Genomic DNA, 17,675 nt, shown 5'->3' with positions numbered 1-17,675 from the left:
CTGCAACCATTAAACATGGCCAATAAAAATGTGGAAGGGCCAAAGTATTTAATATCAGTTTCCAGCTTTTACCTAAAAAGCCACCAAATACAAATAAGTCATCAGTTAGGTACAAGCACAACAGAGCTGACAATTAAGACACATGAACCAAAGCTATTTCTATACAATATGCATCTACTAATCATCAAAAGTAAACACAGTTGCTGAGGCCCTAAGAAGACACTGCTGAGGGATAGAGTCCATTTCCAGTGGGCTGCACCTGGGCCCAGGCTGCTGGACAACAATCGTGAAACATGTTGACAAGAGCCTCAAGGCAGTTTGTACCCTTTGATGCAATACTCATGTGGGAAAGAACATAAAAGGGAAAAAAATGTCATTCATTTAAATACGTTTAAAGATGTTCAAAACACCACACATTTTAACAGCAAAAACACAACACAAAACAACACAAAGGCCCAGTAATAGGAAAATATCTAAGCACAGATATGGAATACCATCCAGCTGGATAATAGGTGACAGTTAATAATGACAGGTAGATATACTGTCGATACATAGATGACTGAAAGATGATACATAGGTAAGAGTGAGAGAGATAAGACCGACAGACAGATGTGCCTTACCACAAGTGTAGCAGCACTTTCAGCAAATAGGCAGAGAAGTGGGATTGTTTAGGCTACTCAACATTAAAATTTATTTCATTTTTCTGAAAAGTTAAACTCCCAGAGCATTTCCCAGAAGTGGGTGTAAGTCAGGTTGATGCGTGTAAATGAGCAGGAGTGCACTACTGGCTGACTGAGGCAGGCCTCCTCACAGAGGGGTTCAGAAGGACTATGAGGGAGCCCAGTGGAGAGAACCCCCTTGTTCTCAACTTTTAAAACTCAACTGGACCCTCTTCCTCTAGGAGGGACTCCCCTTTGGTGACCTCTGCCCTGCTGGCCATTTCTGCCCTGCTGGCACCAAGGATGCCAGGCAGAGGCCCTGCCCAGTTGGCACCTGGAATGCAGAGAGAGGGGCACAGGATGTGAGCTGGTGCCTGCCCTGCCCACCTGGGTTTTTCTGTGCTGCAGCAGGCCAGGCTGCCCCCAGGGGCCCATGTGCACCAGGTGAGGGCATCCATATCTCCCCCGATGGCCTGGCAGGAAAAGCACCAAGCAGAGGATGGTCAGGTCTGCCACCTGGGCTCTGGCCCTAGGACCCTCAGCTCCTGAGGTAGAGACATGTTAGCGAGAGCTTAGGGGAAGTGTGCCCAGGTCAGTGAGGCTCGGCTTGGCCTTGGAAGGCAGGCTGGAAACTACTAGGTGCCCCTTCTAAATGGATTGTTCCAAGTCCTGAGGCCTAGATGAGGGGGAAGGAGAAGGAAAAGAAGGACCAGGGATGAGGAAGGACAGTGGTGTTCCAAAGGCTAAGGAAGAGTCTTCTGCCTGCTTGGCCCGGGAAGGCCCATCACCTTGTCTGTGATTGGGACAACACTTTGACCTTCCCCCAAGGGCCCTGGATTGGGGGGGGGGGGTCCATGTACAACAGAATATCCACGGGTTCACTGGGGAGTGAAATTTAGGTCCAGATGGATGAGACGCAGGCACTCTGCTCCACCATCCTGCCACCCACCTCAGCCTCCCTTTGACTAAATGGTGAACACGCATTTGAAGATGTACATTCAAAAGGACCTAGTTAATAGCTCATCTGGGATATCCACAGAGCATGTTGCCATCAAAGCTGTTATTAGTGTGGCAGGACCCTTATGGATGGGAAGGCAAGTAGCACAGCTCCAGCACCAAAAACTAGACCAGCCTGAATGCCTTCTCTGCTTCTAGGATATTACTGCCCAGGAGGGGCATGGACCCCGACACCTCTCAGTGGCCCATGGGGAGATGGTGGCTCTGTGGGCCACATCTGCCCTGAAAGCTCACAGGTGGCCACATCCCAGACAGATGGGCATCACAGCAATGGCTCAGGTACTTGGGCTGGCTCAGAAGGCAGACCAGAGTTGCTATGGAAACCATCTACAACACAGGGTGGGCAAGGCCACAAACTGACACAGATGCTTTACTTTCCAGGCCAAGAGAGCCACCAGGAGAGGACCTGCCCTCCCAGTCATTACTGTCCCCAGGGCACTGGCCACATCCCCTTTCCTTGCCCTCAGGACATGTCCAGTCCATGGAAGGGCCAAAGCCCAGCCCAGAGCTGCTGGCTATGTTTTGCAGGTGAGGAGACAGAAGGGAGCAGTTGGGGTTTCTCCTGGAGAGTCAGGTCAAAACTGTGTTTTGGGGCCTGGGGAGCAGCAGGTCACTGGAAACCTCTCTCTGATGGCCTAGGGTACAGGAGGCCCTGGGAACGGTGGTCAAGGACAGGGCCTTTGGACTGGGCAGAAGTCCAATGGCACTATTCCTTGCTGTGGGAAATCACTTAACTCAGTTTCTCATGTGCCCAATAAGAATACAGAATATGGGAATTTGTATTATTGAGGTAAAAATTAGATACTACAGTAAATAAATGCTTACCTTGACTGAGGCAAAGAAGTGGCCATAATACAGAAGAACAGGTTCCATGGAGGAGACAAAGGGCTTGGCATGGTCCTGGGTAAGTGAGGATGTGTACTCAGTGACACTTATGTCATTGGCCCAGAAGTGACAGCATGGGACTGGACTTCTTGCAGGTCAGGCTGAGCAGTGGCTCCATCCAACACCCTGCTTCAAAGGGTGGGAGTGTTGGGAGCATTGCAGGCCCGACCTTGGCTGTACTTCACTCCCCAGGGCAGCATCAAGAGACCTTCTGACAGAGTGAGTTAAGTGTGGGGCTAGATAAGGGCAGCTATGAGATCACAAATCATGGAACCTCTGGGCTGGGGGAGCCTCAGGGAACAGGACTTCCTTCCCTGTCCTTCCTCCAGTGACAAGATTGGGCCTGGCTGGTGACCCCACTGAGGTCTTGTGTCTCCCAAGACCCTGCCATCGTGACCTCACTGCCACCCGTGCAGGTTCTCTGTGGCCAGGGCCAGCACGGAGCTCATGGGCAGCACTCTAGGACTGTGCTGTGGGATGAGCACCAGCCCGGCAGCCCCTGCCAGACAGCAGCTCTACCCCCCACCCCCACCGGCTCAGGGGTGCCCCAGGGGTGAGATTATGGACCACCTCCCAACCCCAGACCTCCCTTGTCCAAGGACAGCCCACAAAGAGCGGCCACTGTTTATCCTCCCCCTTGTGACATCAGTGTCCTTAGGGGTGTGGAAACAACTCTCATGCAAACTGTAAGACCACAGATGTTTAAAACTCTGTTACTCTGTCTTCCTCCTTCACCTGCCTGTTGCTGGTACAACATGCACTGCACGTGTTTCCTATGCTCACACATGCACGCAGATGTGTACACATCATGCTTCCACAGGCAAACCTGCCAGCTTGGGGGCAGTGACAAAACCAGGATCACACACTACTTTTTTTTCTCTTCTCCTAACTTCTCCTATCCTTCTTCTTAGAGTTTATTACCCATAGATTATGTGCTCCATGAGCTAATAAAGTGTCATACTGGTGGAAATAGAAATAACAAACTTGGCCAAGATGGGAACAGGCTTCCAAAACAAGTGTCCCAGAGGCCTTCATTCAGTGGCTCAGACTCTGCTTCTCAAGCTGGGTGTGGAGCCCCCAGTCCTCCTGGTCTGTCCTGTGCCCACCTTTCTCCAGAATAGGCCAAATGCTGCCACCCCTGTACTTTCTCCTCACCTTTGCAGTCTGCCCAGATAATTTCTGATTACATCTCTGTGCCCCACCCCCACACCTGGGGTCCCACCCACTGTCCCTGTGATGAGCCAGGACTGGACAGGACCCTGGACTGGAGCTTCCTGGGCAGTCAAGGGTGATGTCACTCCAGTTTTTAATCTCTGCTACTGTATTTCAGGAAATGTCCTCTGCAGAGGGTGGGCAAGACTGGGACTACTGAGTGATTGGTTTGGGTGTGGGATGGGCTATTTTGTGATCCCACCTACTTCTGACTTTGGGCAGGAGCTGAAGTCACCCACCCTGACGGAGGCATCCATGCCATGGCAGGGGGCCCCTGCCCTCCAGGCCACTTCTGTCCAGTGGGCACAGCAGTGCCCCTGCCTTGCCCTGTGGGTACCTTCTCAGATCGGTGAGTGCCACTGTCCCCAGGCCCATGGGGGTAAGCCCAGAGCTGTCTTCCTCCTGGTCTTCTGTCCACACGGACCATCTCACTGGCAGCATCCCTCCACCACAGAAGGACATCAGCCTCAGAGCAGGGCTTCCACTTGACCTGTGACCAGCATTATAGGTAAAGGGAGTTTTCTTATCAGAATAAGGGCAGGCGATATGGGCTGCTGGGAGCTTGAGAACATTCATACCCGAGAAAGAAAGGCCATCAGGTATTCTGTGCATCTGCCTGAGTCTAATTTGAGAGTAGAGTCCCATCTTCCCACGTTTAGGAGCATCCCAGCCCCCAAGAGAAGGTACTCAGGGCAAGGGGACAGCTGTGGAGCCAATGGTTGAAGGGCTGGTGGATGTTCTGCCTATTGCTGCCAGACGAAAAGGTCTGTGGCCCTAGACAACTGAGTTTGAATTAAGATTAAGATGGAAAAGGACAACTATACCCAGACAGCTATCTTGGGGAGCAGCAGGGGGAGAAAGAGAAAGAGAGCCCTGTTGAGCTCTCCTCCAGGCATCTTCCAGAATGAAACCACCTGCCTTGTAAGCAGGAAGAATCCCAGGGAACCTAAAAGAGGAGAAATGAAAAGGCAGCTCCAGAAATGCATGGTCCCTTGCCAGGACGTGGCTACTCCACCTGGTCCCACTGATGCCCAGGTTTCTCTCTGCCTCTCCAGGATGTTTCTCACCATGGCATCGGAGTGCCTGTCCTGCCCCTTTGGCCATTTCTGTGGTGCATCTGGCCTCACTGCCCCCTCTGGACCCTGTTCACCTGGCTACTTCTGTATGGAAGGAGTCTCCTCCCCAACCCCAGCAGGTAAGGGGTCTCTTAGGACTGGTGTGGGCCCTGCACTGGCCCAACGCCCAGAGGTAGATGGGCACTCTGATTATGGGAGGTGACTGGGTACGGGGCAGTTTGAGGACAAAAGGGAAGGGTGTGAACAAGCGGGCCTGGAGAAGATCCTTGGCCGGAGTGTTTAGAAGTCTGACTGCTATTCCTGGACCCACTGGCCTCCTGTCCTGTGCCTGTAGCAGTATTTCTCATGGTTGGCTCACTGCCCTCTGGACTGTGGTCATTGGGCTCTTGTCACATCTGTGGTTCTGAGCCCACCTCAGTCCCACCCAACCTCCTAAATCAGAGCCCCACTGACCCAAAGATGGAAACGCCATATATTTTCAAGAATGTGGGCAGGGAGAACCTGGGGGCTTCCAGAGACCAGCCAGCAGGTTCCAGAATGGTACCCTTTGAGGAACCCAGAGGTGAGCTGAGTGTGGACCTCGTCTCCCATGAGGGCCAGAGACAGCACCCGTGGGGAGGTGGAGCACAAGGTAAGCTCACAGGGAAGACCCTCTGCACCCATGTTCTCAGAGGATACCCTTTATTCCTTGGGAACTTCTGAAGGGGAAGGGGGATGGTACACACAGCACTGAGCTACAACTTTGGTGAGGGCCATTGAACCTAGGCCAGGGCCTTAAAGTCCCTCTTCTCAAGAACTTCCATTTGTCCAAAAAACATTTGAGGCAAAAACCCAGTTCCAGGATGGAAAGTGAAGTTCTGGGGAGTTGGGTGGGCAGCAAGAGAGCAGGAGTCATGACCCCAGTGTAGGGACTTGGGGGGGGTGCGGTTATAGGAGGCACAGGGTTCTGCTCACAACCACACATGAAAGCAATGCTTTCTAAATCCATTTTTTAAAAAATAAACACTCACGTTGTGTGTCCTCAGAAGAACACAAGGGGGAATATAAAAAAAACAGGCTTTGAGTCTGGGCGAAGCACGGAGAGACGCTGGTCACAAAAATCAGTTACCATTCCAGGATGCCATCCCCACTAAAAATGGGTCATTATTCCTGCCCACCTACGAAAGGGGGATTTTCTTTTTCTTTTTACTTTTTCTTTCTTTCTTTCTTTCTTTCTTTCTTTCTTTCTTTCTTCCTTTCCTTTCCTTCTTCTCTTTCTTTCTTTCTTTCTTTTTCTTTATTTTCTTTCCTTCTTTCCTTCTTTCTTCCCCTGACCCTGGGATCATGACCTGAGCCAAAGTCAAGAGTCAGACACTCAACGAACTTAGCTACCCAGGCAACACGAAAGGGGGATTTTCTGAGGCTCAAATACACATGCATAAATATATAACATATATATAAAGCATATATTCTTTGATCTGGAAGATGCTATATAAATGTTAATTATCAGCATTATTTATTTCTAAAACCCTTGAACCTCTGCCCCAAACCCAAGTCCACATTTGGTCTTGGTGGCACAAGTCACCCCAGGCTCCGTTGTGCTCAACAAGTGACTGGGCCTGCACTCCTCACTTAGCTTCCTTCCTTTCTTCAGGCCACGCAGAGCACGGGGGGCCCTGTCCCCAAGGCCACTTCTGTCCCAGTGGGACCAGCCTTCCCCATCCTTGCCCTGCTGGCTCCTACAGCAACCTGACTGGCCAAGCATCCTGCTTCCCCTGCCCTGCTGGCTATTACTGCCCTGAGAACATCACCACTTACAGCGGGCACCCCTGCCCCACTGGCTTCTACTGTCCCAGAGGTGAGTGCCTGGGCCACAACTCCCAGAGGCAAGGCTGAGCAGCAGGGGCTAGTATAGGTGGCAAGGGTAGGGGTGGGGCTTGGTGCTTGCTGCTCTGTAAACTGCAGCAGCAACCAAGGATCACACAGATGTTCACTGCTGAGACTGTCCCACCACCTGTCCCAAAGGCCCAGGGAAGGACTGGACCTTTCACAGAGGCTGAGCCCAAAGCAAGAGGCCTTGAGCAGCAAATTTCATACAAGTGTTTTGCTTTACCTTTAAAATTCATGAGAGTTTTTCTTTCTACTCCATAACATAATCCCATTGGCTAAAAACTAAAGATTTAAGATTACTTTACCAGTATGTTACAAATTTGGGGCCACATGCTTTTCAGCAAAGTTCACCACCAGGAAAATGATTCCTGCAAACTCTATGGCTTTGTGGACCCTGGGCCTGGGACCACACAGCCTGGAAAGCCAAACATAAGCTATTGGTGAGGCAGTGGCTCCTGTGGCTCAGGCCAGGAATTTGCCAGGACAGGTCCTACGAGATGGCACCAGGAGCAGTGAGTGGCATCGTCTCCGTAGCCTTGAGCCCAGCTGGACTCCCTCCTCTGAACTTTGCTTTTCAGGCACCAAATATGCCACCCAGTTCCCCTGCCCTCGGGGCTACTACAACCCAGACCCAATGACCCAGAGCCTGGACAGCTGCCTGCCTTGTCCCCCAGGCCACTACTGTGGGCAGGAGAATCTGACCCAGGCCTCTGGACCATGTGATGCAGGTGCGCTTCCCAAAGCACCCTAAGAAACTCCACCTATCCCCGTGCTTCCTACTGCTGTCCTTGGACCTGGGGTGACCTGAACTATCTCCTGGAACAGCTACTGGGAGGAGTAGGCCTGCAGCCTGGGTGAGCTCAGCCTTTGACCCCTGGGGTCCCCAATAGTCCTCTTGCCCCACTGCCTGCCTTTCTGTGCTGATCTCCACCCCAGGCTGGTTCTGCGTCTCAGCAGCCTGGACCGCCCGCCCCTTTGACCTGGACAACTACACCAGCACCAATTGCCTTTGTCCAGCCACGGCCACAGGGGGGAAGTGTCCAGCTGGATCCTTCTGCCCTGAGGGCAGCTCAGAACCCATGCCCTGCCCACCAGGCTCTTTCTGCGCCACCTCTGGTAAGGACCCAGGAGCCCTCTCTGGCCACTGTGCTATGACCCAGGCTTGGAGATGATTGAGAGAAATGGTAGGAACCCACCTTGCTCTTACCAGCTGTGTGGCTGCAGGCATGAACCAATATTTCCCTCTATAAACTGAGAACTGATGTCTGTACCTGCCTGGTCAGGTGGTGTGCTTGGCAAGCCTACAGGAAGGTCTGTGCTAACATAAACTTGCTGCCATCATGGTTGAGTGAACACAGGTGGGTCATTGCAGAATACCAAGGGAGGGCAAGTCTCTCTGCAGAGGAAGGAGCTCGGTGGCCCCTCACTTATGCCCTCTCATGAATCCCCATGACTGAGTGACGTCCTGAGCACCTGCTGTGACCAAACACTCCCAGTCACTGAGGACCCAGATATGAACTAGACTCTTCCTGCCCCAGCCTCTGGCCACCCTCAGATGGTAGAGCATAGTGAGGCCAAGACCCCAGCCTCTGCTCAGATCTCAGCTCTGTCTGCTACTACTGACAATGCCTCAGGCCCTCTGTGAGATGAAAGTGGTACCCCTGTCACAGGGTTGGGTAGAGGAGAGAAAGAGACAAAGCGCTGGGCATAGGCTCAGCCACTCATGCAACTCCCAGTCCTCCGGGGCCAGACACTGCACAAGGACCCCTGTCTGTCTGCATAAGGAGGCTACTCAGCCCCAGCCTGGCACCCCCTCTCGCCCCCAGGCCTGTCCACACCCAGTGGGCCCTGCCAGGCTGGCTACTTCTGTGCCAAAGGAGCAGTGTCCCCAGCTCCAGAGGATGGGCTGACAGGGGCCCCCTGCCCCCCAGGAACCTTCTGCCGTGAGTGTCTCCATGGGCCCCACTCTCAGCCCTACTCGGCCTCCTGCCCAGAAGGCTGCTGACAGATCTTACTTCTCAGTTTGTGTCTGGACCCTGGGGCAATTGGGAAGAAGCCAGAGGGAAAAGGGATGCCGTAGATGGTCCATCCCAAGGCCAAGGAATGTTGCAGTGGGGAGTAGTTAAAGTCACTTGGGATGTTTGCTGTGATTTGAGTTGTTTGATGTGGACAGCTGAGAACCGACAGCAGTGGCCTTGTCACATCAGGAGTCTCATTAGCTGTCAGTGTATGAGCCCACATGATGATCCTCCAGCAGCAGGTGAAGGGCTTGAGTCTCTCCATGTGATATGGAGGGGCCATGGAGCTGGGCTTCAGGGAAGTTGGCAGAGATGGGTCCTACAGGCAAGGTCACCATGGGTCCTGCCCCATCTCTGAGGCTGGGCCCACACCTGTTGCCCTTAAGGAGCCTACCCCCTGGACCTGAGGCCTCCCCTCAGCCAGGCCATGGCTTTGCTGCCTCCCTGTGTCCTCAGCTGCAGCATCACACAGGCCAACACCATGTCCCGCTGGCACCTTCTCCGGCCTCCCAGAGCAGACCATGCCCTCTGCATGCCAGAGCTGCCCACGAAGCTTCTACTGCAAGGAGGCTGGTCTACAGGCCCCCAGTGGGCCTTGCCCAGCAGGTGAGAGGCAGCAAAGATCTTCAGGTGCAGGGAAGGGGGACAAGGTCTGGGGGGGAGAGCGCCTCAAGGGCAGCTGTCTGGGTCCTGGGCTCCACAGCACAGCTCTCAAGGCCCTTGTGGCAAGAGACCCTGTTATGTCTAAATGTCTCAGGGAGAGGATAGTCCTCCTAAGTGTCCCTCCCTCCTGGCCAGGTTATTACTGCGACTCTAGTGCTGGGCCCATCAAGGACTTCAGCCTATATCCTTGTCCTCAAGGCTATTACTGCCCCCTGGGCACAGCCATGGCCACACACCACAGGTGCCCAGTAGGTACATACGGCCCTCGGAGAGGGCTAAGGAGCATCGCTGAATGCCAGCTGTGCCCTGCTGGGAAATTCTGTGCACTGGCAGGGCTCGCGGCACCAACAGGTATGTCCTGGAGGGCAGAAAAGGACTTCGGCACAGGGTGGGCTTGATTGGTGGGTCCCAGAGCAGGCTGAGGAGGAGATGCTTCAGGGGAAAACTATATGGACCTGGATCACTGGTAAAGATGGGGGGCAGAGCAGCAGGGTGTTGGGCAAATATTCCACTGCCTTCCCAAGACCCCTTACATCAGAAACACTGTGTCCGCACATCCCACCCCAGAAAGTCAGGAGGTATGGGGTCAGACCTCAGTGTCTAGTTTTAAAAAGCTTTCCAGGTGATAGGGCACCTGGCTGGCTCAGTGACTGTGTCCGACTTTGGCTTAGGTCATGTCTCACGGTTCCTGAGTTCAAGCCCCATATCGGGCTCTGTGCTGACAGGTCAGAGCCTGGAGCCTGTTTTGGATTCTCTGTCTCCCTCTCTCTCTGCCCCTCCTCCACTTGCTCTCTCTCTCTCTCTCTCTCAAAAATAAATAAACGTTTAAAAAAATTAAAAATAAAAATAAAAACATTAAAACTTTCCAGTGATCTACCACCCAGAATTGGGAGTCCCTTCGTCACAGTATACCTGCCTCAAAGTAGAAACACCCCCGGCTGTCTGCTGTCAACACAGGGTTCAGGGGTTCTTCTAGAGGGCCTTTAACATCTCAGCCCCTGCCCCCCACACCCCATTAGCTTGGGTGGCTAATGAAATGGCTGGAAATGTTTTGATCAATAAGGAAAATCTAGTCCTGGCAGTTGACAGTCTCTAAGGAGGGCAAATCTCAAACTGGCCCAGACCCCACAACCACTTTGACCTGGGAACTTGCACTGACTGAACCTGGAAGAGATTCAGGACCCTGCTCATCTGAGGAACAGGGTGGTTTGGGCTGGCTTTGGGTCAGGACACGTATAGTCTATGGCCATAGTGGGGGAGGGTCTGGGGACAGCATGAGCAGCCCTGTGCCTTGTGGTGTGTTCTCCAGCAAGGGGTACTGTGGGAACAGCTGACAAGATGTCCTTTCTTCCAGGAGACTGTGCTGCAGGGCACTGGTGCAAGGGAGGAGCCACTAGCAAGGACCCCACGGATGGGGCACGGGGACTCCTCTGCCCTGCTGGGCACTACTGCCTTGAGGGTACCTCACCACCTCTAGGTCTACTTCAATGGTGGCAGGGTGGGAGGAGGTCAAGGCCCTTCCAGCCTCCTGCTGTTGAAGGCAGGTCTCTACAGGTTTTGAGCCTTTCTCCCAGCACATGAGCCATGGCCCTCAGTGGAGGGCAGTGCTAAGCTGTGCAGGGCTGAGTACAGGTCCCTTCTCCCCAACATGCCCTCCTGATTCTGCTCAACAGTCCTCACCTTTCCCCTCCCTGGGAACCCTCCTCTAACCTGACCCTCAGGAAACCTCACTTGAGCAACTGACCTTCCTCCTTTGCCCTGAGGATGCTTTCAGGGTCCTGGTTATTCCTCCCCCATTCTTTCAGAATGGCAAGAATCTTCCTTTCATTCAGTAAAGTTGACTCAAGGACTCCAAAGCTGAACTGGTCCCTGCCCTCCCCCTAGAAGCTGAGAAGGGGAAGCATTTCCATCCTGGTCTGCCCAGAGGGAGAAATCCAAGGGATAGAAGCCTAACTCAGTCCAATGTTTCCCTCTGGGCCACCGGGGGCCTCTTCCCTCTGTCACTCTGACTTTTGCAGGAGCTCCTGTCCCCACTCAATGCCCACCTGGTACCTGGTCTGAGGAAGGGAACAAAACCCCAGAAGGATGTCAAGATTGCTCTGGAGGGAGACTCTGCTCTAGCGGCCACCTGACAATCTGGCCAGCACCTTGCCACCTAGGGTAGGCAAACACACCCACATAGATTTGAGGGAACAGTGTCCACAAAGTAAGGAGGTAGTTCCATTCCAGGATTGATTCAGCCAGAGAGCAAGGGGGAGGAAATCCCTACAGTCAGGAAGGAGCCACCCCCACTGGCCTGTGAAGCCTGTGGGCCACTTGCAGACATGCAGAGTTTAAGTCATGCCAGAATTCAAGAAGGAACAGCCTAGGAAGGGTCCCAGGCCCATGCTAAATGTCCATGCACTGCCTGTGGCTGCATGCTCCTCAGCAATTGTCCTTGGCTGAGGCCCTTTTGCTTGGCTCACATTTTTCCAGTGTTTCCTGCACTGGAGGAACTGCCCCTGCCACCCCCATGGAGGGCCTCTCTGGAAGATCCTGCCCCCCTGGGCACGTCTGTCCTCTGGGAATTGTTGACCCCACTTCGTGTCCTCCTGGCTCCTACACCCCTGGCACCCACACAACAAAATGTTACATCTGTCCCAGTGGCCACTACTGTGTTCCAGGGCTGAGGCCTCAGCTGTGTCCAAGAGGTAAGTGTCCTGCCAATAGCCCAGCTGACAACCTTTCTCCACTTCCCTCAAAGGCCTGGCCTATACATTCTAATAACAAGATGGTAACTCCGGGATTTACAGAGCATTTCTATTTCCTGGGCAGGAGCCCTGCAGCAGAGATGCCGGGCCTCTATGCTGGACGCCAGCCCAGCACCCAGAGCCTACCCTCTGTCAGCTTCCTCCCCATCCCCTGCCTCCTCAGTCCCTAATCTTGGCCCATCTCCCTTCCCAGGTTTCTACTGCCCTGAAGGGACAGGGCTTAACTGGCAGCCCTGCCCTCCAGGCACCTATGGCCCTGTGCAGGGACTGAGCAGCCTGCCAGAATGTCAAGCCTGTGATAGGGGCAGGTTCTGCCCAAGTGCCAATGCTACGGAGGCTGGTGGACAGTGCTGGGAAGGCTTCTTCTGCTCCAGAGGGTCCACCCGGCCCAACCCAGAGGCCGACACTGAAGGTACCAGGCCCTCCCTGTTGGACACTGATCCCCTACCCCATTTTCTTTTTTTTTTTTTTAATTTTTTTTTTTAACGTTTATTTATTTTTGAGACAGAGAGAGACAGAGCATGAATGGGGGAGGGTCAGAGAGAGGGAGACACAGAATCTGAAACAGGCTCCGGGCTCTGAGCTGTCAGCACAGAGCCCGACGTGGGGCTCGAACTCACGGACCGTGAGATCATGACCTGAGCCGAAGTCGGCGCTCAACCGACTGAGCCACCCAGGCGCCCCCCCTACCCCATTTTCTAACCCCCCCGACTGGGAGGTAGGGAACATATTCAGAGCCCTTCATCCATTCCATCAACCCAAAGAGACTGATGAGCCTGTTCTCTCCAAGAGACCTTGGGTGCCTATCATGGGCTACCTGGGCTCTCACTCGTGGTGGAGGGTGGGGGGCAGGGCAGGCAGGACATGGGTGCCCAGCATAAACAGTGAGTTGGTATTTGTCTCCACTACCTACTGTCCCTCCTGAGCAGGACAGCCCAAGAACTCCTGTATCCCACACAGACCAGGCTGAGGGCAAACACCAGGGCAGACCTGAGGAAGCTTACCTTATAGGTCATGGAGAAGTACTCTTCAGCTGAGCCCATGCATTTGAGTCAGCTGGTACATAATGATACTGAGGTTGGGGGAGAGCCAGGTCATCAAATCTGAATATTGGGGGTGGGGCCCATCCCAGGCATGGTCAATATGTTAATCCTCCCAAGTGGTTCTCATTGTATAGCTGAGGGATTGTTCCAGTGGTTTTGATCTTTTGGGGCTCAAGTCCTCTTTGGAATCCAGGGACCATAGGGCAAAATCCCATGATCCAGTCCAATCCCTATCTCTGGCAGAAGGGAAAGTGAGGCTCAGAAAAACGGTCTGCTTTGCCTAAGGGCACACAGTCAGTAGCCAACTTGAGTGCTTAGGCCCACTGACCCCGGTCTAGCTTTCTATCACTCTGCAGCTGCCCTCGGGCCTAAAAGTCACACATTCTTATGGAGGCCTAGACTCTGGTGAGGACATTGATGCACAGCTCATCCCACCAGCTCCTGATCCTCCAGCTACAACACCCCTGTCTGCTCAGCAACAGCCCAGAACTAGCTGGTTTCCATCTTCAGTCAGCAGGCAGCCCTGGTGGCAGGCCTCTTGGAGCAGGGCCCATGTGGGTTGAGGGAGAGGAGAGAAGACACAGCTAAGCACCTCCAGAAACTAGGAAAAAATGTTAAAATACCAATCAGCATGAGAAGATCTGCAAAGGCCTCTACAGTAAGAGCTGGAATGGGTGATGGAAACCCTGCCTCAGTCTCAAATGCTGTCTGTCCACCCCTAGACCCCAGGGCTTGAACCTTCCAGAGAGGCCCTGCCTCCCTCAGATGCCCTGCTTCCTTCAAGAGCCCCTTCCAGATGCCACCATCCCATGTCAGGACAAGTTTCCCCTGATCTCTTCCCTTCTGTAACAGCAGCATGGGGCTATGGTGGAATAACCAGGTGCAGAGGGTGTGACCAGTGGGGGTGGGGCACCCACAGCCCAATTCCAGGGCCCAGAGCCTATACCAGCAATGCAGAAGGAGTTGTTTGGAGTACCTGCTCCTCACCACTTCCCAGGGGTCAGGCTGACTTGTTTCTTGGTTCCAGAGGAGGCTGGCCCATGTCCTCAGGGACACTACTGCCCCAGGGGTTCAGCCATACCCCAGCCCTGCCCACCTGGCACCTTCAGCACACGCATCAAGCTCAGCTCAGAGGTAGGGAAACTCCAGCCTGGGAGGAGGCTCGGTATGGGAAGAGCACTGTTTGGGTCTAGCCAAACCTTGAGGTCAAGGTTGTCATGGGGACTGGAGAATAGGGCACCTGGCCATCTCCTCCATCCTTCAGGTCTGTACGCGAAAGTCGTTTTCCCAGGGAGATCTTCCCTGGCCCTCCTTACCACATATCTTACTCTACCATAGCATTTTACTTACTGGCCTTGTTTATTTTCTATATTCCCCACCAAAATATAAGCACCACAAAGCTAGGGAGTTTTGTCTTTTGTTCACTACTCTATAGTTGGAATAGTGCCTGGCCCATAGCTGGCTCCCAGCACGTACTTGTTGGCTGCATGAATGACTGTACAAGCTGACTTAGGAACCTCAGAGGCAGCAGCAACCCCCTTGTGGCAGGTGCATGTTGGGGGTTGCAGGGAGCACAAGGAGGGAGGTCGGAGAGAGAGTGAGGAGCCAGCTATACAGCACCTGGTGCTCACCTTGAGGACTGCTACCTGAGGGAGATAGAGGCCAAAGTAGGGTTTGAGCAGAGGAGTGACATGAGACATTACTTTATAATACATATTAATATATAACTTATAAAACACCACCATGGGATGCACAAAATTCTGTTTTAATTGCTAGGTTCCAAAAGTAATTTTAATATCTGGCTCTCTTCACAAGCCACTCCAAATTGTGGTTTGTAGTTCACCATTCAAAGACCCTCCTGTTGTTAGAGAAATATTCCTGGCTTGTCAAAAGGTCCAGGAATGCCAGCTTTCTAGGGTGCTTGGTCCTCCTTACTCAAATGAGCAGAGAGGTCTTCCCTGAAGGTAGATCAGAAGAACAGGCTTCTCCTGTTGTTATTGGTCAAACTACAAAAGAACATGGAAGTAAAGAGGAAAAAAGGAAAGCAAGCAGAACAACATGCTGATAGAGTAGTTTTGGAGTGTTAAGCCTTGACTATCATAGGGAGTTTGTGCCCCACCTGGAGAATGTGCAAGCAGAATGGAGCAAGGTCCTATCAGGGGTGCTGTAGATGAAGGAAGGTGAACCAAGACAAGATGTTCTCTGACCTGAGGCCCCTTTAAGGCCTTCTGGTGTGGTCTCTGCCTCCCTGCCTTGGCCGGAGCTGGGAGTTGGCATCTTAGTGGGGACATCTCCCACAGGCTGCCTGCTCCCCGTGCCCGCCTGGCCACTACTGCGGCTCTGCAGGCCTCACCAGCCCTTCTGGGCCCTGCAGCACAGGCTTCTTCTGCCGCCATGGAGCCATCGTACCCAATGGCTCCCTGGAAGACGGGACCAGTGGCCCTTGCCCTGCAGGTACCCCCTGGGGACTGGTTTGAAGAGGAGCCTAGGGAGATGGGAAGGGAGCAAGCTCCAAGGCTGCCACTCAGACAGGGGCCAACAGCCCCCTGGGCTCTGCAGGAACTGGGCCTAGGATGGGGTTTCCTGTGGCCCTGACCTGTTGGATCTGTTTCCCTTTCAGGGCACTTTTGCCCCCCAGGCACTGTTACCCCGAGGCCATGCCCAGCAGGCACCTACAACAGCCTGGCCTCGCAGGGCCACTGTGAGTCTTGTCCTGAGGGGTGAGTGCTAAAAGGCCATCCTAGGGGCTCACGTGTCCAGTTGGGCAGAGTTTGCATTCCTGCTACAGAAGGTGGCTGGACAAGATGCTAGCTAAGATCTCTTTCAACCTGAGTTTTCTGTGACTTCAAGAAGTCACTGAAGAACTTCCACACCTTCTAGTCACCTTTCTTTATAACTCTTGATCTCTTTATTGGGTATCACTGAGTCATTCCTAATTTCAAACCTAGGTCTTTTTTGCTGCAATTTAAGCCATTTAAGTCCCACCCTGACCTCCCGCCCAGCCCCCTGTGCCTTAGCTGTAATAGAGCTATGATATCACCAGGTGGGCAATAACTCCTGAGGCCAGTGATGGAAGGCGAGCCCAGGCAGCCATCTCTGCCCCACGTCACGAAGCTGGGGCTTCCCAGCCCTGTGAGCCCCCTCCTCCCCACTTGTCTTTTCTGTAGTTTCTTCTGCCCGGCAAACACCTCCTCGGTGGTGGGAAACAAGTGTCCAGCTGGCCATTACTGCCCTGCTTCCACATCCTTTGCTTCTCAATTCCCCTGCCCCAGGGGCACCTACAAGCCACAGAGAGGGGGTGCCCAGCAGTCAGACTGCACACCCTGTGAACCAGGTAAGGGGACAGGTACATATCCCCAATCCTACCATGTTAGGCCACATCCTCCCTGACCAGTGAGGGCAGGACTCAGGCCTGTCTCAGATGGGGATGTTTTGGCCATAGCCCATGGTGCACACTAGGTCAGCCCACATTCGCTGGCTGGGGTGGAGGTACCCCAATCCCTCTGCTCCCCATGCCTGAGCATCCTGTCTTTCCCTCTCTCCTACAGGTTCCTACTGCCTCCTACCTGGGCTAGTGGCCGTGTCTGGGCCTTGTAGTGCAGGGTTCCACTGTACTCAGGCAGCGGCTGTCCCAAATCCCACTGATGGGATCACAGGAGACCTCTGTCCACCAGGCCACTTTTGTCCCAAGGGTAGCCCCAAGCCCACTCCATGCCCCCCAGGTGAGTTACCGATGAGGTGGGGTTGATAACCAGCAATGCACAGGTCTGCTCTGGACCCTTGAGAGGGGGAAGGAATGAGGGTCCAGCCTTGGGGAGACATCTTGGGAAGGGCACAGAAGAAACCCCTAAACTATACTCAAAGAGCAATGTCCATCCTGAATGCACGTAGCATGGGACTTGGGGGTAGAATGATGAATGAGGTGGTTAAGAGCTTGGACCTTGGCTTGCTGGGGGAGGCTTGAACATGGAAGGGTGTATGGCAGAGGTACAACAAGAAGTGAGTGATGCCTTGCAGCACAGATGGGGGGATGAGATGAACCTCAGCTGTCAGGGCTCAGACCTCCAGGAGATGAGGCAGCCCAGGAGGCTGGGGAGCCCTTCAGCCACTGGTCTGTGAGGCCTAGCAGGCAGAGCAGGATCACCACTCGGTTTGAGAGGCGCCACCTTGAGTCTCCATGTGGGAGAGAGGCCCCCTGTGGTAGCCATGGAGTATATACCTGCAGGCTCTCTCCTGCCCATCCCTGGGGCCATGTCACGGGAGGACTGCCAGCCGTGCCCAGCTGGCTGGTTCTGCTCCAGAGCCGGCCTGAGCTTCCCAGAGGCCCCATGCGAAGGAGGCTGGTTCTGCCCCAGGGCCTCTGTCTCTGGGCATAGTCCAGGTAAGGGTGCAGCCTCCTCACCATTTGGGTAAGGGGGGAGGATGTTATGGGACCGTCAGTGGGCTGGCTTAGAAGGAGACATGCCTGTGGTCTCAGGCTCCT

General features: G+C 53.8%; 1 protein-coding gene and 1 long non-coding RNA gene across 9 annotated transcripts in view; one reads left to right on the top strand and one right to left on the bottom strand.

Annotated features, from left to right (window-relative positions):
• Nucleotides 1-9: 9 nt before the first annotated feature.
• On the bottom strand, nucleotides 10-3,138 carry LOC144616962 (uncharacterized). Its single transcript, XR_013556920.2, has 2 exons — nucleotides 2,502-3,138; nucleotides 10-72 (listed from the first exon to the last, which is right to left on the bottom strand). It is a non-coding gene; the product is annotated as an uncharacterized LOC144616962 (long non-coding RNA).
• LOC132680612 (uncharacterized) overlaps nucleotides 1,685-17,675 on the top strand; it is a 61,004-nt gene continuing 45,013 nt past the window's right edge. For 4 of the 8 annotated variants that reach the window (XR_013556898.2, XR_013556897.2, XR_013556895.2 and 1 more), the window contains exons 1-19: nucleotides 1,685-1,955; nucleotides 2,058-2,204; nucleotides 3,996-4,122; nucleotides 4,829-4,968; nucleotides 6,483-6,686; nucleotides 7,297-7,446; nucleotides 7,655-7,834; nucleotides 8,545-8,661; nucleotides 9,193-9,342; nucleotides 9,535-9,750; nucleotides 10,754-10,858; nucleotides 11,418-11,559; nucleotides 11,875-12,089; nucleotides 12,343-12,561; nucleotides 14,220-14,326; nucleotides 15,493-15,646; nucleotides 15,813-15,912; nucleotides 16,360-16,526; nucleotides 16,741-16,914. Coding sequence is in view for 5 of the 8 variants with exons in the window: in XM_078450237.2 (XP_078306363.2) it covers nucleotides 1,796-1,955; nucleotides 2,058-2,204; nucleotides 3,996-4,122; nucleotides 4,829-4,968; nucleotides 6,483-6,686; nucleotides 7,297-7,446; nucleotides 7,655-7,834; nucleotides 8,545-8,661; nucleotides 9,193-9,342; nucleotides 9,535-9,750; nucleotides 10,754-10,858; nucleotides 11,418-11,559; nucleotides 11,875-12,089; nucleotides 12,343-12,561; nucleotides 14,220-14,326; nucleotides 15,493-15,646; nucleotides 15,813-15,912; nucleotides 16,360-16,526; nucleotides 16,741-16,914 (2,974 nt within the window). In the remaining 3 variants the exon portion in view is untranslated. The remainder of the gene's footprint in view (nucleotides 1,956-2,057; nucleotides 2,205-3,995; nucleotides 4,123-4,828; nucleotides 4,969-6,482; nucleotides 6,687-7,296; nucleotides 7,447-7,654; nucleotides 7,835-8,544; nucleotides 8,662-9,192; nucleotides 9,343-9,534; nucleotides 9,751-10,753; nucleotides 10,859-11,417; nucleotides 11,560-11,874; nucleotides 12,090-12,342; nucleotides 12,562-14,219; nucleotides 14,327-15,492; nucleotides 15,647-15,812; nucleotides 15,913-16,359; nucleotides 16,527-16,740; nucleotides 16,915-17,675) is intronic. The other 4 variants (XM_078450120.2, XM_078450148.2, XM_060634247.3 and 1 more) reach the window with 2 other exon arrangements.

This window comes from Panthera onca, chromosome A1 (assembly GCF_046562875.1).
Source record: "Panthera onca isolate mPanOnc1 chromosome A1, mPanOnc1 haplotype 2, whole genome shotgun sequence".
Taxonomy (NCBI): Eukaryota; Metazoa; Chordata; class Mammalia; order Carnivora; family Felidae; genus Panthera; species Panthera onca.
Note: the sequence above shows the minus strand (reverse complement) of the source record. Positions and strands in the feature narration are given on the sequence as shown.